The 23,603-nt window shown below is 45.9% G+C and overlaps 2 protein-coding genes across 2 annotated transcripts; one reads left to right on the plus strand and one right to left on the minus strand.

The window, feature by feature from the left end:
- Window positions 1–13,075: 13,075 nt before the first annotated feature.
- LOC119461795 (BEN domain-containing protein 5-like) lies at window positions 13,076–15,103 on the minus strand. Its single transcript, XM_049673027.1, has 5 exons — window positions 14,738–15,103; window positions 14,209–14,347; window positions 14,062–14,136; window positions 13,317–13,437; window positions 13,076–13,091 (listed from the first exon to the last, which is right to left on the minus strand). The coding sequence occupies exons 1-5, from the start codon at window positions 14,738–14,740 to the stop codon at window positions 13,076–13,078; spliced, it is 354 nt and encodes a 117-aa protein (XP_049528984.1). The 5' UTR covers window positions 14,741–15,103.
- Window positions 15,104–16,492: 1,389 nt separating this feature from the next.
- LOC125947754 (uncharacterized) lies at window positions 16,493–21,950 on the plus strand. The gene is made up of 5 exons (XM_049673028.1): window positions 16,493–17,113; window positions 17,206–17,409; window positions 18,084–18,266; window positions 18,329–20,263; window positions 21,930–21,950. Exons 4-5 carry the CDS (start codon window positions 18,356–18,358, stop codon window positions 21,948–21,950), a joined length of 1,929 nt encoding a protein of 642 aa, XP_049528985.1. The 5' UTR covers window positions 16,493–17,113; window positions 17,206–17,409; window positions 18,084–18,266; window positions 18,329–18,355.
- Window positions 21,951–23,603: the final 1,653 nt, after the last annotated feature.

A 23,603-nucleotide genomic window follows, 5' to 3' on the forward strand; every position in this document is an offset into this window, starting at 1 on the left:
CCCAATCCTAGCAATTGCTACAAAAGAAACCCATACGGGTTCCTCGAAAGAAAAGCCTCGCAGTTGAATAAATATTCGTCCTGGTCCGGGACGCGAACCCGGGACCACCGCCTTTCCGGGGCAGCCGCTCTACCATCTAATTTAACCAGGCAGCTAGGAGATGGCAGGGCGGAGTCGAATTTGTCAACAACTCGAAGCAAAGGCAAGTGTTTGACATAATTGTGCAGCGGAAACCCGCTAGGTGGACAGCAGAAATTAAAGGGAAAATGAGACATCCACCCAATAAAAAAAAGTATTGTCAAGGTTCTGACCCTGAGCTCTAGTTTTCTGCAGGACCTTGGTGATGGAGCTTTCATAAATGCCATTCTGACTCTGCCATTTTTCTGACTACTACTGTGGTATACCGGAAAATTGGCCATTCTGGAAACTCAGGAGGGCTGGACAACATCATTGTAGCACAGTTTTAAGGTAGCGCGCTCTTTTTCACTTCACTGTCTGACATGAACAATTACAGGTAATATGGCAGCGAGCGTTTTTTAAAGGTCGTGTTAGCAACCACAGTATTTGGTGAGGTCTTTAAACAGACTAAAAAGTGTGTAAAAAAGCTAGAGGTGGGAGCAGTACCTTTTATTAAGTATTTAACTGAGATTCCAACTTTGCATGGCTTGCGTGTGTGGTTATGTCCTCGTCATATCTAGATTTGTACTGGGTGAACACTGTACTTCACATAGAGAAGTCAGATCAAAACAACACAGTGGTGTGATGAGGCAAGTGGACAATGGTTTTAAAGCATTGTTTCATGCCGAGTACTTATTTATAACTTCGATATTGCCAAAAAGCAGCCGGGTCAACAAGATCCACAATGAACATAAAATGCCGAATTAAGTGGCAAAAGTTATGAAACAAGACCTATAAAGCTGTGAAGTTTTTTGAGGCATGTTTGCACTTTGGGAACTTGGCAACTGTGGGAACTTTCGACGTACAAAAAGTAGTCATGGGAAATAAGTTGTCAAGCATGATTTTGGCACCAAAGTGAAATTTCATGTCACAGGCTTAGGGGCCTGCCTATAAGAAAAGAAAGACTAAAAGCTAATCCGCTTGATTTTAATATGCTCGAGATTCAATACCCTGTGATTATATTGTTTATGGCACCTCTACCAAGTCACCAGGAAGTAGACCTAGGCAAGAGAGACTTAATTCCAGTGATTGCCACAGACTAGGCGAAATCACAGGAAATAGCAATGGCAGGCTCTCACATATAGTGTGACTACTCGCGCACACCCTCCGTCACGTGTCCTGTCACAGTACGAGTACAGAGACGTATAGATGTTCAACAATAACGGGCCTAAACGCTCCCTTGTGGGACGAAACCTAAAACAGGTAAAAAGGACGATGTGTGGTTACCTAAATGAACGCGTTTGATCACTTACACAGGTGAGATCTCACCAAGGCCAATGGTGTATCCACGAATACCGTGTAAGCACAGTTTGTGCCATAGGCGCCGACAACGGGGGGGGGGGGGGGGGGGGGAGCTCCGGGGCTCGAGCCCCCTCTGGAGTTTCAGGGGGGGGGGGCGCCCCTTCCCCGCTCCTAAAATATCATTACCAGAGTCCTGTTACCCAAATCGTTTATGGTTTCTTTTGAGTTGCCTCTACCTTTTCCCTTAACATCTTAATGTGGCTGAAAGCTAATTGCATCATTGTTGATGTGGACGTGCACGGCTTTTATTCATACTTTCACTTTATTTCTGAAAATCATGACAATAGGAAAAGAAGCCCATTAGAAGCACCAAAGGCGTCTACGTCACCCATATTTTTTCACTTCAACATGCAATTTTAATTTCCAGTGTGAACACCGTGCACAGACACAATATATTTCAACGTGTACACAGGACAAAGTTTATTATATCTTTAAAGAGAACGAGGTAGCCAACTAGCAATTATTTCTAATGATATGGATAGCCTATGTCTGGAGAATGAGTATGTTGCTGTATGTTCAACTCGCTACGAATTGCTTTGCGCGCTTTTTTGACAGTGAAACAGACCTGCAGACTTCAGTGACCCCTTCGGCAGACTCTTTTATCAACGGTGTGTGAAATGCACTTGAATGATATGTGTCTCAGTATTACTTCTCCTTCCAGTAGGAGAAGCAATACAAATGCTAGCGGCTCATGAAAAAGAAAAACTTATAATAATTTACAACATTTATTGGGGATGGAAACATCGCAACGTGCATGCAGAGGCCATGAATATATATAATTAACTTAGTAACCGAAGTGACGCCAAGCCGGATTTACTCGGAATTAGAATCGATAGCAGTCATGCGCAGCAGAGCTTTTACTTGGACTCAGAATAATAAAAAAAGAGGCTGCAGTTTCGCCGCAAAGGCGAAGCAGCATTAGTGATAGCGAAGCATAAGACAATTACACGAAGGAAGATTCTTCCAGTTTTAATCCGTGTAAGAGCCGCACTCCCAAATTGAAAGCAAAAATTTTTTAAAAGTACAACCGAGAAGCAATCGTGTTCACCACTGATTCCGATCGCGCTCCACTGCGAATTTTCCCGCCCAGCGTACTTTCGCGCGTCGCAACTGTAAAAAAAAATGTCGGTTACAACTTAAGAAGACAGGAGAGGGGCCCCGCCCTGATCACTGAAGCGTAGCAGCCAATTGCCACCACGACTAAAGAAATAGTTCCGCTGACGCGACTCGGCCCAGCTCGAAGCACGGGCTGCCATGTCCTCGGTCGGCGGGGTCACCGGCCGTCCGGCTCATGACGTCACTCTAGAGTGCGCGCCCATTGGTGGATGCTCGTGCGCATCCGCCTTTGAGGGGTAAATGTCGCTGCCTTCTAAAGTTGTACACGACTATGGATGGCGAGGGGAAGCGATCGCGGAGGTTTACGGCGGATTTCATACTCGTAGTTGGAAAAATGAGATAAAATGGCCCGGTCCCATGTAAGGCTCGTCAAAATTGTGGCAAAAAAGGGCGGCCCTCACACGAGTCTGTACGTTGGTTATATCGCCTATATAAATTGTAGTAACATTTACCTACTAATTAAAATAACGAACATTGTGCAATGCACCGACCATGTAATCCTGTAAATATCTCGCTGGATGACAACGAGAAGTCGCTATTACAACGCTGGCATTATTAAGAACGCTGGCAGCGGGGACGAACGGTTCGTACTGCCATGCGATTCACCGCGACTCCGAAAATTAGATTCATCCTCATCTTCTGCATATTTTATGTAGACTAGAGGACGGCCTCTGTCAGCGATCTCCAATTACCTCTGTCTCTTAACTTAGGCTATGTGATCTGCAACACTTGGGGCGCAGAAAAACAGCCTAAGAAGGAAGACAGTGCACATGAAGTTAGCAGCTATCCCTGCTCGCCATTGATCATTGCACCCCCCAGTGGTTACCAACAATTGCATACGGCATGCGGGCCGCGTAAGCGTCAACCGCGCACAATCATTCGCAGCTGCGGCAGGGCTAGATGAGAAGACGCGTGCTCTCCTACTCATGCGCGCATTTGATTACGTGACCACCAACCGAATATTGGCCGCGTGGGAAGATACGCGTAATGTTGATCAAGCCGCTTCCCTTTTCGGCTCAGTATTACGCGCTTTTTCTCGCACCCACAGTGTATGGGTCGCTCACTCATATGACTATTGGACTTTATACGGAATCTCACGGCAACCACGACAGCGAAAATTAGCCTGGGGTGTCGACACAATTGCTGTCAGAATAAAAGGAGAAATAGAAAACAGGCGTCGAGCTAGCTTCTACCGTGGCTGCGGACGTTGCAATTTGCACCGGCTACAAACACAGCATGAGCACCAACAACAAAACCAATAATGGGCACCTCGCTTATCGATACGTCGGTAGAACCCGTCTGACGCTGAAAAGAAAGCGTATTTTCCACCATATAAGCACCAGCGGAAACACAACACTAGACGCGCGGAGAGACAACGCACGCGAAGGGAGCAGTCATCTCGGATGGCCCAAGCTTGAACTCGGCGCAGATTAACTTCAAAATAAAGCGCATGACCCGCGTATGTATGACAGAGGCAGGAAAAGTAGTTGAGGACCCGTGTGTACTAGCTGCTAGGCAAAAGACTACACGCCGCTATCAAGAAGGTTCCTCAGCTCACGTGTTTCGATCAGCGAGAGGTTCTGTGAAGTAATTGACAGAGTGCTGTCTTCGTTAAACAACAGGTATGTTGTTTAACCTGATATGTGGCAGCATAAGTCCCACATTGATCAGCTTGCCATAGGGAAGGAAGACGAAGCATATATAACATACTTCATACGGTAATGACGTTGAACCAGGATGCCTGATTTTGCACAGAGATATGCAGATTGACATTTTAAGCCAGCAAAGGTCGGCATCATTGCACACATTTGAGGACGTCGTGCACATGTTTACGGGGGGCAAGGGCGAACACCTGCGAAACCTTTTGCTGGAAATGGCCAAGCTAAAAAAATTGCGTTGGCCATACCGGTCTCGTCAACCACATACGAGAGGTGCTTTTCTTGCCTTCGGCGACTGAAAATGTACTCACGGTCGACGACTGGACAAGCCCATTTGAAACATCTGGCAATTTTGCGCACCCACAAAGAACTCTCCCGCAAAATCAATTTGAATAAGATAGCCGACAACGTCATTTCATTTCCAGATCAAGTGCCCGAACGAACACTTTTTCAATGATGATGAAATCATCGCATCAGACAACGAATAGGAGAGAGAAAGGCACCAACTTACAAGTCAAAGCAAACCACCTGGCTTAGAAAACAACGCAAAAAGTTATACAAAAGAACGAAAATGGGTCCATAACAGCTCAAGCAGAGTGAGGCCATTTGGGTGGTTGCGCTATTTGTAAAACAGTCCATGCTGTGCATTTTCCTTATTAATTTTTATTCATGATATGCTGCATTTGCCGCTCAATAACACTACCCACGCTGTTCCTATATTTGCTACCGAGTCCTTTCGCGCTTTTGAGATATCGCTGTCTTATTTATTTATTTGTTAATATGTTTATTTATTTGGGCACCTGATGATTTTTACTCTATAATCCTTTATTCTGCCTCCAGAAATTAAACAAAACCAGTGGCATAAGGCATGCTTTGACAAGTAATGAAAGTATTGCGTTATGGAATCACATTATACTTATGCTAATAATTCGTCACAAGTTGTGTTCAGAAATTGTTATATATTGTTTAATTTTTGTATATGTTATATCTTATCTCCTCAATAACTGAGCTTTCGTCAGCAAAATATTTCTTGATTGTACCTTTCGTATTAAAACATTTACAAGGCGTTACATGACTTTTTTCATTAATGTGTATTTGTGCCGACGTAATGCGCACAAAACAAATATAACTCCCTAACATGTTTAACTGAATCCGCTTGTCGCATTGCTCAACCGAGTGATGCCACTCTCGTGTGGTACGAGGGGACTCAGGCTGTAAAACTGAATTGTCTCCCACTCTGAGGTCCTGCAAATACTCATATATGCTCGTCACTTCACTGAACAATCTTTCGAGGTCACACGAAGTTTCCAGTGTAATTTTTATTAATATATATATAGGCTCCAAAGTTGGTCAGGCCCCAGCCCCCCCCCCCCCCCCCCTCCCCCGGAATTATTAAATCTTTCCGCCTATGGCTTGAGCAATAAAATTTCATGACGTAACGAATCAAAGGCTTTGCTGAAGTCTACAAATAAATGCCTCTTGTGAAGAAATTTTTATCGATATTTTGGAGGAGGAGGAGGAACAAACTTTTATTTAGACCAGCAGTTCAGTTGGCTGGGCCTAGGCCTCCCACGTTCCCCGGGGACATCGAGGTCTTGCCTTTAATTATGAGTAACGCTGTCTCAGCTGACTTGATTTTTCCGAAACCAAATTGGGAGTCGGTTATTCCCACGTCTCGGGAATAAAAAAAATGACATACGAGGGAAAATAATTTTTAAAATCCTTTTGTAAAAAATACGAATTATTGATATCGGTCTAAAGTGTTATACATTATTTGTATTACCTCCCTTAAGTATTACTGTTACCCTACTTTTCTTTATATTGTCAGGGAATACTCACCACTCGATTATTAAATGTCATATATGAGCCAGTACAGGAGTTATAATCTCTAGGACGAGTTTCACTGGTGTAATCTGATTATTATCAATGTCTAGTGCTTTGGTGCTTTTTTTTAGGTTCATAAAATTAGTGCAGATTTCTCGTTCATTGATTGGCACAAGGAATATACTGTGGGGGGAGTTGTTCGTTGATATAACTGCTACTGGACTGTCGACAGAAGGTTGTCGCACTTGTGTACCTACGTTTACAAAGTGGCTGTTGAAGGGATCCGCGAGCGCTTTGCCGGCCAGTTCAACATCTTTAACGACAATATTTTCTGGCGCGACGTTTTGATTTTCCCGGCCGAGTACGTCGTTGATGAGCTTCCTTATTGAGTCAGCTGATTTATTAGTACTATCAGCAAATATCATATCATAGTGCGCTGTCTTGGCTCGCCTAAGTTCACCATTTAATTTATTCTTTTTTTAACACTACCAGGTCTGCGGGCGTACGTGAATTCAGGAAGACACGATAGAGCTCATTCTTTAGCCGTATTCTTGGCTGAGAGACAGCATAACCCACGGCTTTCTAATCCGTTTAGGTTGATTTATCTTTTTGAAATGGAAGTAGGTAGCATAAATTTCTACAAATGCTGAAATGAATTTTTATATGCCACATTTGCGTCTCTTATATCGAAAAGAAAAGACCAGTCATGTTCACTAACATCACGTTTGAAAGCCCGCAGGCTTTCGTGCGATATACACTGCATGACGTGCGGTTCATGTGAACACTTTGTAGCTTTAATGTTGGAATAATATGCGACACCAGAACTGGAGAGTGCTCACGAACATTTGAGCTAACTGTTGCTGTGCGGAATACATTAGTTTCAATATTTGTAATTAAAATTCTCCTTTTCTGTCTCATCGCCCCCCCCTCCCCCCCCAAAAAAAAATAAAAAATACGGGGTTATCTCATATATATTCACCGCTAAGATCATTATTACGCTGGTCATTCATGAGATCTTTGCTTTGGTAGGTTTGAAAACGTTTAAAGATATGGACTTAATGCCTTACTTGTAGGGCAATGATTGGTTCAAAATTGCATTCTTTTTTTACTGTTCTGAACCATCACTGCAGCCTTTTTGAAGTTACGGGATACGTTTAGTTGTTCGCCAGTTGTCCATATTTGTGTTTGATTTAGAGCAGGAGCGTGCAGCGCGTATGTCGATTTTTTTTACATGGTATCTAGGCGTAGACTGAAAATCCTTGTCATATTCGCTTAGTATTGTGATACTATGATGTATTCAATATGTTGTGCTTGGATTTCTGAACAGTCAAATGTTGAAGGCTGATGTAGAGGAATAGCGCGCAGGATATACGTGCCTTTTCTCCCCTTTACGTGTATCCAGCCGTTGACAACTCCTTTTGTGTTGCTCTCACGGCCGGTGATGTTTTAGAGGAAAAACACGCACAGCGTATGCGCAGTTTCAAGCGAAGGTTCTTTTCGCTAGCCAGCGCCGGCGATGTAACGCTATAAAGACCAGGTGGCTTGTGCTCGGCATGAGCACTTGCCACTACTCCCGCGTTCGTCGTCGTCTGCTTCCACAGCTGGCTGCGTTGCCGCTAATCATTCCAGCGTAGAATTTCAGTTCTCCTCTGCCGTCGTAATCGGGAGGCCGCGTTCACGGGGGTATGAGCCATTGCTTAAGGGGGTATGAGCCGTTGGTGAGCAACTGGCGACATGGCCTAACTCGTTCGAGCAACGCCGTCGCGAGCGCGCCGGAGGAAGGGCTCGTCGTCGACGTTCCTATTCTAGCGCGAGGGCTAGAGCACTGCACGGGCCGATTTTTGTGGCCCGGGCCCGGCCCGGGCCCGTTTTCACATTGGGCGGCCCGCCCGAGCCCGATCAAAACTTTTATGGCGAGACCCGGGCCCGGCCCAGGCCCGGAAATAATCTACGTTACCCGCCCGGCCCGGCCCGCCACCCCTTTACCTTATGCCCGAGCCCGGCCCGAGCCCGACTCGAAACCGGCCCAAACCCGGCCCGAGACCGAAAAATACATGTTTTTCAGAGTTGAGAAGCCCGAGAAGAACTCGCAGAAAGCCCGAGCCCGGCCCGGGCCCGGGTCAAAAAGCACACGCCGTGCCCGAGCCCGGCCCGAGCCCGTGCAGTGCTCTAGTGAGGGCTTCCGAAGCCCAGGTGAAACGTTAGCTGCGGACACCGAGTTGAGGGAGCGCGATGTTGAGGCCAAACGTCAGCGTTGTCTTGCCCCCCAGGAACCCGACAACGGTGGTGCAGGCCTCGGAAACGCTAGCGCCAGCTTCCCCGCTACGACGGCCAGGTTTCGAGGTTAGTCTCTCAACCGGAACTTCGGAGCCAGCTGCAGTATGAGTGACCGGTTGTGGTTCGAGCACAAAGTGGTACTTGTCAGTGTAATTCGTTCGGAGGAACACCGTAGAAATACGTGACAAGCTTCGCTTACCCCCATTTCCTCGAAAGAAAATGAGAATCACTAGGAAAGGAAGCGGCGATGCCCATCCAAGTCGTCAACTAAGGTGATGACAGTATTAACTCTTCACGGCTTTGCTTAGGTTGGCGTAAAATGAAACTACGTCGCGACGGTATTGGGCAATCTGTAGAAAGTTTGAACGACGCGGAGGCCATTCGCTTTTTCGAATCGCCGGCACTCCTTTGTGATTACATCCACAGTGGCACAATCCTTACACTTAAGGACATTGAAGGCGTCGTCTGCAATACCTTTTAGGGGCGAAGCTCCTTAGGGTGTGGGCCGTTCCCTCCGCTGTAGTAGTAGTAGTATGTAGCCACCTCTAGTTTATGAATTGCTCAATAGATGGCGTTGTGTGTCCGTAGCCACCTGTAGTTTTATGAGCGTTCACTAGATGGCGTTCGCGTTCCGGTTCCACTTTGCGTGCGTTCGGTGCGAACACGGGCAAAACGCCGACGGCGTCAACAACAGTTCTGCGCGTTGCTGGTGCAGCTGCATGTACAAGTTTATACAGCTGATAAAACTACCTTGAGTCGACCCCATGGCTGCTTCGCATACTACTCAGGGTTCCCCTACGGGAAGATGGTGTCATTTTCTCTCTCGTTCCCGACGCGCGCTCTCTTTATCTCTCGTCCGTAACTGTGGTTTACCCGAATGATCTCCCGGTGCTTCGTGCACTCATCATCATTCACTTTGTGGATATGCTGTGTTTTTATTGCGATAGCAATTATATGGACACTCAAAAGCAGATTTCTGCCGTCGGCGTCGCCGTCGCCGTGAGGTTCCGTATGACGTCAATGGAGATGAAATCGTCGCCGCGCGCCGAACGCTGTATGTGAAAGTGAAAGGGCGCGAGGGGCGCGCGCTTTCACGGGGAGTGAACGCACGGCGGAGAACAAACGTGCGTTCTGCGCCGTGCTCGCTTAAGGGCTGCAGAAGTAGGCGTCTCTTTCCTCCTTTACAATCACCATATTGTCACGTAGTAGTGACACTGAAGTAAACAGTCGTAAAACTGTGTATGACGAAACTGATTCTTTATTGGACGAACCTGTGCCCACAAAAGCAAGCTGCACTCAAAGCACAACGAAAGCGGCGAAACCCGTCGGCTTTTATACCTGAGTCATCGAAGGTTCCAGATTAATCCCTGATGCCCGCGTGTCTTCCAGAAAGTTCTAGACAATTCGCGTCGGTCATACAATCAGATAACATAAGCGTCGGTGAAAACAGGCAACGGAAAGAAGCATCGATAACGTTCTAGAAACTTCCGATACAGGCGCGTCCTGCGCCGAGCGATAACGTTTAACATTTGTTAGCCGGTGGAAAGCGGCCACCGGTGAAAGATAAACATATATACGTGTCAATACCCTCCCCTTAAAAAAACATCGTCCCGATGCTACAAACACGAAAGCGAAAACAAAACAATGCGTAATAAACAACAAACAAAAAAAAACAATAGCAAAGTAACGAAGTACCTAAGGTCGTCAGCGGGCGTAGAAAGGTTTAAGACGCACCACATGGATGACTTCAGGTCGTGCCCGGCGTCGCTGTCATTGCGACATGCCGTATGGCACGACCTCATAGTCCAGTGCGCCAATACGTCGGATTATCTTATATGGTCCGAAATAGCGACGCAACAGTCTCAGGCTCCAGCGTGCGAGGCGATCTGAAGGATCCTTCAAGTTAGCTAGCCAACACAAGGCGTGGTGGTCGCTCACAACTTTAAAGGGCCTGCCATAGAGGTAGGGGCGAAACTTTGATGTAGCCCAGATGATGGCGAGGCACTCCTTTTCTGTTGTGGAATAATTTGCTTCCGCCTTCGATAGCGACCGGCTAGCGTAACTTACAACCCTTTCTAGTCCGTCAGTCCTCTGCACAAGCACGGCGCCGATTCCTACGCTGCTTGCGTCGGTATCGGCGTTTTCGTCGAAATGCGCAAGTATTGGCGGCAATTGCAGGCGTCGCTTCAGTTCTTCAAATGCTTCGGCTTGCGGTGTCTCCCACTTGAACTCGACGTCGGCCTTCGTGAGATACGTCAGTGGCTGAGCGATCCGTGAAAAATTCTTGACGAAGCGCCTGTAATAGGCGCACAGTCCAAGAAATCTACGCACTGCCTTCTTGTCAGCGGGCGGAGGAAAGTTGGAGATGGCCGCAGTTTTCTGAGGGTCGGGGCGCACTCCAGACTTGTTGATGACGTGGCCCAAAAACAAGAGCTCCTCGTATGCGAAGCGGCACTTTTCGGGCTTTAACGTGAGTCCGGAGGTTTTGATTGCTTGAAGAACTGTTTCAAGGCGCCGCAGGTGTTCTTCGAAGCTGGAGGCAAACACAACGACGTCGTCCAAATAGACGAGGCAAGTCTGCCACTTCAAGCCTGCCAGTACTGTATCCATGACGCGTTGGAAAGTCGCAGGTGCCGAGCAAAGACCAAACGGCATGACCTTGAACTCGAACAGTCCGTCTGGTGTTATAAAGGCAGTCTTCTCCCGGTCCCTCTCGTCGACTTCGATTTGCCAGTAGCCGGTTTTGAGGTCCATCGACGAAAAATACTTTGCGTTGTAGAGTCGATCCAAGGCGTCGTCAATCCGTGGGAGGGGGTATACGTCCTTCTTCGTGATCTTGTTGAGGCGACGATAATCGACGCAGAAACGTAGGGTTCCATCCTTCTTCTTCACTAACACCACGGGGGACGCCCACGGACTCTTGGACGGCTGGATGATGTCGTCGCGTAGCATTTCGTCGACTTGTTGCCTTGTGGCCTCGCGTTCGCGCGCCGAAACTCTGTACGGGCTCTGACGGAGTGGGCGGACATATTCGTCTGTTATAATGCGGTGCTTGGCGACAGGGGTTTGTCAAACTTTTGACGACGACGAGAAGCAGTCCTTGTATTGCAGGAGCAGAGCTTTTAGCTGTTCTTTCGTATGAGTGGGAAGGTTCTGATTGACGTCGAAAGTTGGTTCAGGTACTACAGTCGTCGTTGAAGGTGCACTAGAATCCGTGAAGGCGAAAGCACTGCTGGCTTGTACTATTTCGTCGATGTAGGCGACCGTGGTGCCTTTGTTAATGTGCTTATATTCGTGGCTGAAGTTCGTGAGTATCACTCTTGCTTTCCCTTCGCGTAGTTCACCTATGCCTCTAGCGACGCAAATTTCACGGTCGATCAGTAAGTGATGATCGCCCTCGATGACGCCCTTCATGTCTGCAGACACTTCGGTACCGACGGAAATCATTACGCTTGAGCGAGGCGGAACGGTGACTTGTTCTTCAAGCACATTCAAGGCATGGTAACTGATGCTTGTATCCGGTGGTATCGCTGTGTGTGTTGAAAGCGTTATCGACTTGGACCTTAAGTCGATGACTGCACCATGTTGGTTTAGAAAGTCCATGCCTAGGATGACGTCCCTAGAGCAGTGCGGCAGGATTACGAAGCTCGCCGGGTAAGTGCGGTTGTTTACCGTGACTCGCGCTGTGCAGATTCCAGCCGGCGTTATTAGGTGACCTCCCGCTGTCCGTATATCGGGTCCTTGCCAGGCCGTCTTCACCTTCTTTAACTTGGCGGCGAACGCGCCACTGAAAACTGAATAGTCGGCGCCAGTGTCGACGAGAGCGGTGACCTTATGACCATCGATGAGCACGTCTAAATCGGTAGACCGGCGTCTGGCGTTGCGGTTAATTCGTGGCGTCGGATCACGGCTGCGTCGGCTTGCTCTGCTGCTGCTACGTCGCGTCGGAAGGTCTTCGTTCGGCGGCGATGCGTTGTCAAGGCTGTTGCTAGGTGGCGTGCTGATATCTCGTCGTGATGATTCGCGAATCGTCGTCGTCGGCGGCGGCGGAGGATCTTCGGCATTGCGTCGTACAGCAACCGCACCTCCATCGGTTGCTGCTTTTAGTTTCCCGCGCCCAGTCGAAAAAAACAATTGGAACCAATTGGAAAATTTCCACTTGGTTCCATTTGTGTATTAGTACCCAATTGGGCCACTTGGAACAATTGGGCCAATTGGTTTTATGCCAATTGGATCAAATGGTGCAGTTGGCAGAGAACCAATTGGGTCAATTGGTTGTTGCCAATTGGACCACATGGTGCAGTTGGGATAGAACCAATTGGGCTAATTGGCATGGAACCAAATGGTCCAATTGGAAAAGTCGAGAAGTCAAATGGTCTCGACTGTGCACAGCCGGCCCGTGTGAACCTGCCAAAGTAGCACAGCATTAAGGAACTATATCACTACCTGTTGCTCAGCTAGTTGGTTCATAGCTATTGCAAGCTAATATGATGCAAAACAATATGAAAAGCACTGAAAGAGCGTACATCTTTTCATTACCACTCATTCGTGTGCTTTTCTTACTTTGCATCATATTACACAACAAGGAGCCACTATTGCCTTAAGATGATAACAGCATGTACGTGACAAAGAGGCAACTAGAGTGAAAGATATAAAAACTTTATTATAAAAAAAGCATGTAATGCAGGGTACTGCTCCATTGACCCTTGGCTTGGCGGCTATCACTCACGCCACAACCTGCAGAAATTGATAAAAAAGACAGCATTGTGTATAGACTTCTGAAATACCTGTTGCCATCAAAAGCTGGCAACATTGGCAAGCTGGAATTGGATAAACAGGCACCTCAACTATAATATTCATTAATCCACCCATGTTTACGAGAGTTAAAATTAAATTTGTGGTTTACAGCTAAGGTTCAAGCAACAAAACATGAATGCAAGAAAAATGTTCTAATCAGTATACCTTTTGGCTGTTTTATCAATGTCGGCAATCTTCTCGCCGACATAGTGGTTCATTCTTTTCATTAATGTAGACACCACACTCTCGGGAAAGCCTTGTTTTTCCAAGCGGCGCTTGTAGCAGGCTGTCAAAACACATTCATTTAAATGAGTAATAACAAGCAGAGGTAGTCAAAACCATAATGCAGTAAACATCAATTTCAAGGAATGAAATAAAAGAATGAATACTACTTTGCTTTGGGTAGCTGCTGAATAACGAAAATTTTACATGGCATTTTCAGTTGTGGAAAAGTCAAATGGCATTTGTAGTCATTTTAGCTTCTCTAGCACTATTTTGAATAAGCAAATGACACGAAAACAACACAAGCTCTGGAACTCTTAAGTAATTTCACAAAGCTTTCGAGACAAATTGCACTGAGAAGGAATTATGAAAGTTTAATTAAACATATCTGTTTACAAAGTTAAGAAATTCACCATTTATCAAAGGAATTTCACCTCACAAAATGTATAAGTGCGACTGGTCTACCGAAATTTTTCAGGAAAAGGACAATATGTATGAAGGAGGGAGGGGGTGCACATCGTGGTCTCACTGGGATGTGTGGCAACATGGTTATTTGTTTAATTCACATACCCTAAAGGCCCATTCCGGGCATTACATAGAGCGGTTACAGTTGCTGTTGACTCTGAGCACCACATATGCATAGGCACACAGAATAAATGGGGTATATGTTAATAGATGGAGTAGTCACCTTGCATGACCGACACCTTCCATGGAGTCAATGGCTCCTTCCTAGGTCGATCTGGATAACGAGGGCAATGTTTCCCTGCAGAAAGTAACACGCATTGAGAAAATGCAAACTGTACATTTAAGGCTGTTAAAAGGAAGTTGTAGCTACCCTGCAAAGATCGGCCTTGCAACTGGGCTGGGTCCCAGATGGTTATGAGCAAGTCCTTCACAAACATCGGGTCTTTGTCTCTAGCTTGAATTCGCCGCCATGCCTCTGCTGCCACACGCAGACCCTGTCCAATGTCAATCTGCACAAAAAAGAAAAAAGAGAAACACACACGTTATATTTATTTTGTGAAGTTCTCAAATAAAGAGAATTGAAGTGCTGATGCTTGTTTAGCTTGAAAGCCTCGATGCATACTTTTCTTGAAATGCCTGTGAAAATAACTCAACCAGAAGCATTAATTGGTGTTGTTCATTGGTCTCTGGTGTATAGGCATCGCCACACTATGTTTTGTGAGCTGCACGTGGCACAAACTTTGATTTAAAATGTTTGGCGGAAGCCAGCACAAAAGGAGAGCAGTATAACTTAATGCACTTATAGTTTAAGATTTTAAGTGCAGTTATGCATCAGCACTGCCATGATGCAGGCTTAAACATGTCTGTTTCTGAAAAAAACTAAATATTTAGCACCTCACCATGCTGGCACCTGAGCCATCGGCTCGGTGGTGTTCAGGCGATTGAACGGGTACAGCTTCTGCAGGTGTTGCACTTGGCGGGGCTTGCCTGGCTGCTGCCACGGACACCCGAGCCAAGCCAGGGCTCAATGGACACGTGTTTGGCACTGGGCCATTGTCTCCTAATATAGAGAACAGTCACCGATGCATGAGAAACTGAACAGATCCCACCTAAGCTTAAAGTGTAGTTATTGGCACAGTATGCGAGTTTGTTAAATAGTTTGTAGACCATTAATTACTCAAGATTTGTTTTACAATGACCTGCTTAGGCATGCAGATGCCTGCCATTACTTTACAATATACTGCAGGAAAACTTGTAAATGTACCTTCTCTGAATTTCTTTAACACTTCTTGTTGGAGCCCTCTATTGAGAGCTCGAAGCTCTGTCAGCTCCTCCTCTTGCGCAGATATTCTCCGTTTGATTTCCGCAACTTTTGAAGCAGAGCTTCATGCTTCTCTGCAATGCGAAAATCCCGTGATGGCAGGCTGTTTGCGGCTTTCTTCTTTCTGGCCAGTGTTCTAAAGAGGTGCTCGTTCTTGTCTGCGCGTTTTGGTTCCTAGGCAAGATGCGAGTAACAAAACATTTGTAAAACATTTTCATTTACACTTGATCAATCAATTGCTAGTATAGATAAAATACCTCTGGAGGCACGTCGCAGGCACTGTCCTCTTCACTTGACGTGTCGAGGACACGCTTCACCCTCAGGCGCCGCTTCTTAAGTTGTGACTTGACGTCAGCTTCTGACTCTGCAAAATAATGTATCGCAGGGCTGGTGATCAGCTAGCAACATAAGTTAACATATGCAATTAAATTTGTTCATGATTACTAAGAGTAATTAAAATTGGCCTATAAGCATTGGAATGAATTGGACTAGCTGCACGAAGTGCTGACCTCCCCCCCCCCACCCCCCCCCCCAAAAAAAAACTTCGATTGCCGAGATGGAGCTTAATTACAGTGTACTACCTACAGCACTTCAAGCCTGCAACATACACCAAAGCTTACGAATGGCACATTCACACTGAGAAGAAAAGGTGCAAATGAATCATATTAGGATACAGAATGATGGACTAGTAAGAATATGTGTTAATGAATACACAATCGCTATTTCACATTCTAAATTGTTACGGCAAAAAAATAAAATAAAAGTGGATGGAAGTACACTTGAAACCTTTTTTGTGGAAATTCAGTACATCATGTATATTTGCCACACTACACAAAAGGAGATAAGCAATCACGTAACTCAAACTTTCCGAACCGTATTACCGAAGTGCGAAAAAAAAGAAAGAAAAGGAAATGTTTTATCTGTCCGTTCTGTCACGTCACACGTACACTCGTATGTATAGTGCAATAATGTAAACTAAATACAAGAGCTTTGGAAATGCGCAAACTTACCTCCGACCTGCAAAATTCTGGCACGGTAGTGGGCACACGTGCCGGTCGCGTCCGTCCACTTCACCATATAGAATGCCACCGAAAAGTCGTCGTCAGGCTTGAAATTCCTTGTGTCCGTGACTGGCACAATTGCCAAATGCCTATCTATTTCGTATCGCACGTACGCGTGGGTAATCATAGTCAGTCAACAACGCACTCAAGGAGAATAGAAATTCAAGAAATAATGGCGCAAAAGAACGGGGATGGCTGAGACACAACTTAAGAAAGCGACAACGGAGGGCATACACGACTGTTTTTGTTGCTCCACCTGCACGTGTTGCTGATGTTGATGGCGATTAGGCTGTTCCCATTACCTCGGTCATCAAGCGAAGACGACGCTGAGGCATATTTTCATTCTAAAGAAAAATTGTTTTATAGACGTGAAATATGAAATTTAAACAATATTCCTAAATTAAAAATTGTTTTACAGCTAAAAGGTGTTTAGGTATAACCTTCAAGCCGCACTAGAAACATACTAAAACAGTGCCAGTTTGTTTACTGTTTAGCGTCATCATCAATACACAGACTTTTTATGTTCGTTCAACTTTTACTTGTGCGCCTAATATAATTTTGACTAAATAATTACGCAGTGAAATTGTAAACATAAGCCATCCTAAGCGATATTGGTATCAACGTTTGTTTGTGTTCCGTATGCGCATGGTGCGCAGTCCGTTCAAGTGATTCAACCCTAGCTGCCTGCCGTAGCGGAGTCTCGCACACCGAATTTTGACTGCAAGCAGCCCACGTACATGCGTACGCTTAGTGGTCAGTTGTGAATTGGCGACATGGAACCGCAGAAAAAACGGAGGAAGCGTGGTTGGTACAAAAAGTACCTAAATCCAAGCAGTGTCTTCCACGTGCCCAGATCAACAGATTCATCAGCCCGGTTGCGGCTCGCTCAAGCGGTAAGTAAACTTTGTTTGTTCGATTGACACTTCAATTGTTATGACAGAAAAAGTACATGTTCCGTTACAGTTGAAGCGTAATTGTTATGCAGGAATCCTCAAAAGACGATGGTTCATACCATCGAAGCTCAAATGAAGAGTTGGTGGAACCGCGGCCAGCTGTCGAGGACGAGTACACTACGCAAAGTGCCGGCACTGCTGGAGAGGCGGAGGCCGCGTTGACAGGGGAGAGCGACGATCCGACAGCACCTGACAGCGATTCTGATGGGACAGGCATCATCTGTTCCAGGGCGCTAGTACGTCGATTAAGCCTACCAACATGTATTTCGTGCGTGTATGATGTGCAATAGTGTGCTGCATGGTAAATTCGCACCCCGGGCCCCCTCAAAGTGACTGTTTTTCCGAAAAACGAAAAAACATACAAGTCGCACTAGTGTGTATAAGACGCACCTGTTCGTTCGGTAAGCGATTGAAAAAAAAATTAGTGACGTTTGATTTCGTCAACGCGGGTCACGCGCAAGCGTATATGTGCATGCGCTTACTGGCATGCATGCCATTCGGTCGACTCGCAGTCGGCCTGCCGCCGCTTGCGTTGCTGCTCCGCCCTCGCACGGCGCTCGAGAACTCGATCACGAGAACAACCCGGTACCTCGGTAGCGCGCGCACAGAACCCGTAGCAATTAAGTGGCATGCAGAACTCGGTGCGCTTCGCGTGGTCATAGCCTCCAATCTGATTTTGATGGCAGTAAAAAAAAGGATCGTACACAAGGCGCACCGTTGTATAAGACACACCGACGAAAACTTTCAGAAAAACAAAACGCGACTTATACACCGGAAAATACGGTATATATAGACCCCCACAGTGCATGGAGAAATTCCTCATTCACATGCAAGTGATCCAAGAAATGTTTCCTAAATAATGCACACACGTGTTCTCCAATGCATCTAAAATGCAATATTTGTTATGCAGGCATCTCCACAGCCCGGTCCAAGTGGACGTGCATGAAATCTGCACGAGAGAGGAGGTGGTTGCAATAAAGACAATGTAGCCACTGAGGAAGACACCGATAACACCAATCAATCTGGTGAAGAGTACTCCTATGCAACAGATCTCGACAGTGATGATGATACAACTGGTCTTATCCCAATTACGGTATGCATCGACTTAGTGAATATATATTTAAGTGGACCTAACAAATAAACTCTCATTTGCAGGACACGCAACATGGTGAACTGAGCAGCATGGCGCCAGAATCAAGTCACAGTGAACCGGAACACATGAGTGACGGCCAAGACCTTTTCAGCAGTGCTGACACAAATAGAACAACACAGCTTGGTGAATTGTTTCAGGGGGCCCTGAATGAAAAGGTTGTCGTTTCTAAAGGAGACATGCTGTTAATGATACTAAAGCATGCCTTAAAGAACAATTTGACATTGACAGCACTGACAAACCTTATAGAGATGATCAACTTGTTCTTTGAAAGACCTGTCCTGCCTCAATCTAAGTATAAGCTTGGTAAGCTCTTTTCAGAGTCTGGCACCGGCTTGAGTTTTAATTATATTTGTGAAAACTGTCGGAAAGTGTCCTCTTACACAGAGTCAAGTCATTTCTTGCAGTGTACAAATTGTGGGTGTGCTATGGCTACCTCAGTAAATAGTGCGTCATTCTTTGTGCTATTAGATGTACCCTCTCAGCTGAGAAAGGTGTTAAAGAATCGCACAATTCGAGATCTGACAAGGCCTCTAAGCACAAGCAGCAGTTTTTCCGACATTTGCGATGGCGAATTGTATCGCGACTTTGTTTCTGCTACAGCAGACAATGGGCATAGGATTAGCCTCACATTAAATACAGATGGCACACTGCTCTTCTCTTCCAGCAATACCTCAATTTGGCCCATACAATTATTGGTTAATGAAGTGCCTGCAATGCAGAGAGCAAACAAACTTGTATTGGCTGCCCTATGGTTCGGAAAAAATAAACCTGATATGGACCTATTCCTTGATGCGTTTTTGGAGACAATGGATGATTTGTCTGAGAAAGGATTTATGCTTGAGCATGAGGGACAAGCTAAGCTATTCAGGGCATATTGCATTTGTTGTGCTGTTGATTCAGTTGCAAGAGCACCAATGCAAGGCGTTATGGAATTCAACGCGTACTATGGCTGCAACTGGTGTCTGCATGAAGGTGAAAGAGTTGCAGGGGCTACCAGGTATCCAGTTGAAAAGGATGAGCCACCAGAACGGACAGAAAATGAAATTTTGAAAGATGCAGAAATTGCAGTAATGCAAGGTCAATCTGAAAGAGGCGTAAAAACTGTCTCTCCACTCCTTAACCTACCACAATTTCATATAATCTGGGGTTTTGTCCCTGACTATATGCATTGTGTTTTGTTGGGAGTGGCAAGACAGTTTTTAGAAATGTGGCTGGGTGACACACACTGCGATTTCTACATTGGAAGGCAACGAGAGAGCATTGATGCAAGGCTAGCAGCACTTGCTCCACCAAGGGAAGTCCGCCGGTCGCCAAGGCCAACAAAAGAACGAAAATGGTGGAAGGCAAAAGAGTTCGAAAATTGGATTCTGTTTTACAGCTTGCCAGTGTTAGATGGAATTTTAAACAAATCTTGCATCAGACACTGGGCTTGCCTTGTTGAGGCCTTGCACATATTGTTAATGCGCAGTATAACCTCTTCGGACCTTGTGCGAGCAGAAGAGCTGCTTTTAGAATTTCATGTTGTTGCACAAGTCCTATATGGAAAAAGGTGCATGACTTTTAACTTGCATCAGGTGACCCACATTGCGAAAAGTGTGAGGCACTGGGGCCCACTGTGGGCGCACTCGGCCTTCCCTTTTGAAGCTGGTAATGGTACACTGAAAGCAGTTGTAAAGGCTGCTAATGGTATACCTCATCAGATCTGCAGAATGATTCAGGTCGAAGGTCTAACTGAACAACTAACGAACATGACAACTGAAGCAAGAGTGTACAATTACTGTACATCTCTCGACATAACAGTCACGCAGAAAACTGTAGCTATTTCAGAAAATGTCCATCTCTTTGGAAGAGGTGTCCCATATCAAACAAGTAGCCTGTCTGCCACTGATGCTTCTACCGTTTTTGTACAGTACCCACGCATGCTGAGAAACAGGGTGGTATTTACTAGCCGCAGCTACTCCCCAAAAAGAAAAACAAATAGTTCGACAATCCAACTTGTAGACCATTCGTATGCCATAATAGAAGCCATTCTTTGCAAATGTACCAATGAAGCGTACATTGTTGCCCGACGCCTCCAATGCTTTGCTGTGAAATATAATAATTTGATAATGGACCCCTTAGTAAAAGTTCGGAAAGAAGCAGCAGCAACAACTCTGGTATCAGCCTCGGAAATTTTGAATGTTTGTGCACTCATGAAAGTTAGATCAAATGTGTATGTTTCACCTGTGCCTAGCTCATTCACTATGTAAATTTTGGTATCCTATGCGCATTGCATTACTATTACTCTGTATCACATGTACAACAAATTTGTCCTTAAAGCTTTAATTCGCTAGAAGTCTCCACACTGCCTTTAAATTTTACTTACTTCGTAACTGCAATGCTTGAAAAATTACCTATTAGGTGGCACATTAAGGAGCAGAATGGGAGAATAAATTATGCATTGTCTCAAAAGTTCACACTATGTGCCTGTTCTTTCTTGGCACTTCTTTTTGAAACTTGGGTTGTTTTTATAATGGCCTAATCTTGCAGAACCTACAAATGTACAAACTTTTGTATTTAAAATTTTGGTTGAAGTCTCCTGTAGTTGATTCATTTTGGCTAGTGGATACACTAGTGTTAGGACCATGAGGGTCTTGTTGCTATCCACCTTCTATTGAAGCAAGAAGAGAGATTGCTGAACCTTTTCAGTTTCTTTTTTATTGATTGGTGTAGTCGGAAAGAAAACATCATACTTGTATAAATACATTGAAGTGCATTTACTATTGTTTAATGTGTTTATAACGTTGGCTTAGTAGTGTATACATTGCTTTACTTGAATGTGTGAAGTATCCAACTTGTTCTCACATTTAGTGTTTTTTTATTTACCGTAGTTTGCTTTTTCGTCAACTTGTTACTTGTTTTTCTTTTATTACATTACTATTTCTTTGCCATTTCCCTCTTTGTGCACTTGTAAGCAAGGCAATTCTCAGGCTTTTTTTCGTGCCCCAAACATCGATAAGATTTTGAATAAAGCATTATTGATTGATTTGTGTGTGCTATCTGCACTAGCATTCACCCTCTTTTCATACGAGTATGTTGTATTACAACTTAATTAAGGCTATTCCATTCCACAAGCCAAGTTGCAGATAATTCTCTTTTTACTGTTCCATTTGGCTAGTGGTGTCTGAACTGTGAGCCCCTTGGTCATATGAATTAAGTCAGAACATGCGATTTAGACAGCTGCGGCTCATCTGCAGTGCCTTTCATTTCTACATAACTTGAGCTGAATCCTCTTATAATCAGCATGATCGAGAAAAATTTGAGTGCTTATGCACCAATGGCAAAGTTGACACAACATAAAATTCATCGCTGCAAATAATTTTATGTGCAAGAGTATAGGCAATATTGTAAACAACATGTTTCCTTTTTCATTATATTGCAAGTGTGGGGAAAGGAGTGTGCACTGTTTGTTTTTGTGCTGTGTTAATAAACATATATGCAACCCGGAATCTGTGCTTTTGTAATACATATGCCATGAAGCTTCTTGGCAATACTATACTCTGACTGCTTTATATTAACGTGGCATTTTAAGCCAACAATTCCAACTCTTTTTCCTGCATGCAGACATCATTTGGATTTATGTGACCAACTGGTGCTTCTATCTGGGACAGTTGCCTGCCGTGGTGGTGTAGCAGCTTTGGCAGTGTACTGCTAAGCCTGAGGGGGTGGGATCGAATCCTAGCCAAAGCAGCCGCATTTCGAAGGTGGCGAAGTGCAAAAACACCCGTGTACCATGCACTGAATGTATGTTAAAAAATTAACCCCAGGTGGTCAAAATTCCTCTACTACTATGTCCTCTACTATGGCGTGCCTCATAATCTGGTTATGGTTTTGGCAATGTAAAACCCTGGCAAAAGAAATCTGCAACTCTTCTACACACGTCTTCAACATTTTCGCAAAAAAAATTTTGTCCAAATGGTTTGGTAATTCCATTTGGCAATTTAGATTGGCCCAAATGGTCCCGCTGGAAAGTCCATCTGGTCCAATTGGAAGTGAGTGTTTCCAATTGAACCAATTGGCCATTCTAACTGGTCCAAATGGTTTAGTTGGCAATACCATTTGGCCCAATAGGAAATTGCCGTTTCCATTTGGACCCATTGATATTTCCAAATGGTTTCAATTGTTTTTTTTGACTGGGCGGGTATGGGCTGGGAGATCGGCCCCGGGTTGGGCCGGCATACAGGCGGCGATGCGGCGAGATGTAGCGGCCTGGTGACGGCGAGCGTGAGGGTCGTCGTGGTTGCCACTGGGCTCCGGCAAGGTAGTCGGCGATGTCACGTGGTCGCTCGCCAAGCTGTGGACGTGGCGCGTTGACGGCGAACCCTCGTAGGCCCATCTCGCGGTATGGGCATCGGCGGTAGACATGGCCGGCCTCCCCGCAGTGATAGCAGAGCGGGCGGTGGTCGGGGGCGCGCCAAATGTCCGTCTTCCGCTGGTAGCTGCGCTGGGCGACGGGCGGGCGTGCTGGCGGCGGCGGCGGTGGACGACGGAACTGCGGCCTTACGGGGCCCTGGCGCGAGCGCGGAGGGGGGCCTTCACGACGGGCGACGGTGGCGTAGGTCATCGCTTGCGGCTGTGGTTGAGGCGATGCCGGAACTTCTGGCACTTCCAGTGATCGCTGAACCTCTTCTTTAACTATGTCAGCGATTGAAGTCACCTGAGGCTGCGATCTTGGGAATAATTTCTGTAGTTCTTCCCGTACAACCGCTCTGATCGCCTCGTGCAGGTAGTCGGCGCCTAGAGCTTGAGCTTCGGCGTAGTTTGTCAGCGCACGGCGGTTGTATTGCCTGGCTCGCATTTCAAGCGTCTTCTCGATCGTTGTCGCCTCCGAAACAAATTCTGCCACAGTCTTGGGCGGGTTGCGCATCAATCCGGTGAATAGATGCTCTTTGACGCCCCGCATCAAGAACCTAACTTTCTTTTCTTCAGACATGTCGGGGTCGGCGTGGCGGAAGAGGCGAGTCATCTCCTCCGTGAAGATCGCGATGCTCTCGTTCGGCAATTGAACTCTGGTTTCCAGGAGAACTTCAGCCCTTTCTTTTCGTACGACACTCGTGAAGGTCCTCACGAAGTTCTCGCGAAATAGGTCCCAAGTCACCAGGGTGGTCTCTCTGTTCTCAAACCAAGTCCGAGCAGCGTCATCCAACGAAAAATAGACATGGCGCAGCTTGTCATCGTCGCTCCATTTGTTGAATGTCGCGGTCCCCTCGTACGTCTCCAGCCATGTTTCAGGGTCTT

This window comes from Dermacentor silvarum, chromosome 8 (genome assembly GCF_013339745.2).
Source record: "Dermacentor silvarum isolate Dsil-2018 chromosome 8, BIME_Dsil_1.4, whole genome shotgun sequence".
Taxonomy (NCBI): domain Eukaryota; kingdom Metazoa; phylum Arthropoda; class Arachnida; order Ixodida; family Ixodidae; genus Dermacentor; species Dermacentor silvarum.

Bases quoted from the DNA above. Each gene is read 5' to 3' on its own strand.
- LOC119461795 (XM_049673027.1), bottom strand. The intron at 14,137-14,208 runs GTAGCTACAACT...TACTTTCTGCAG, and splicing joins GCAAGGCCGATCTTTGCAGG to GGAAACATTGCCCTCGTTAT. The intron at 13,438-14,061 runs GTGACTACTCCA...GTGTTTTGACAG, and splicing joins GAAGGTGTCGGTCATGCAAG to CCTGCTACAAGCGCCGCTTG.
- LOC125947754 (XM_049673028.1), top strand. From the start codon at position 18,356: ATGGCGCCAGAATCAAGTCACAGTGAACCGGAACACATGAGTGACGGC. The intron at 20,264-21,929 runs GTATTTACTAGC...TCCTGCATGCAG, and splicing joins GCATGCTGAGAAACAGGGTG to ACATCATTTGGATTTATGTG.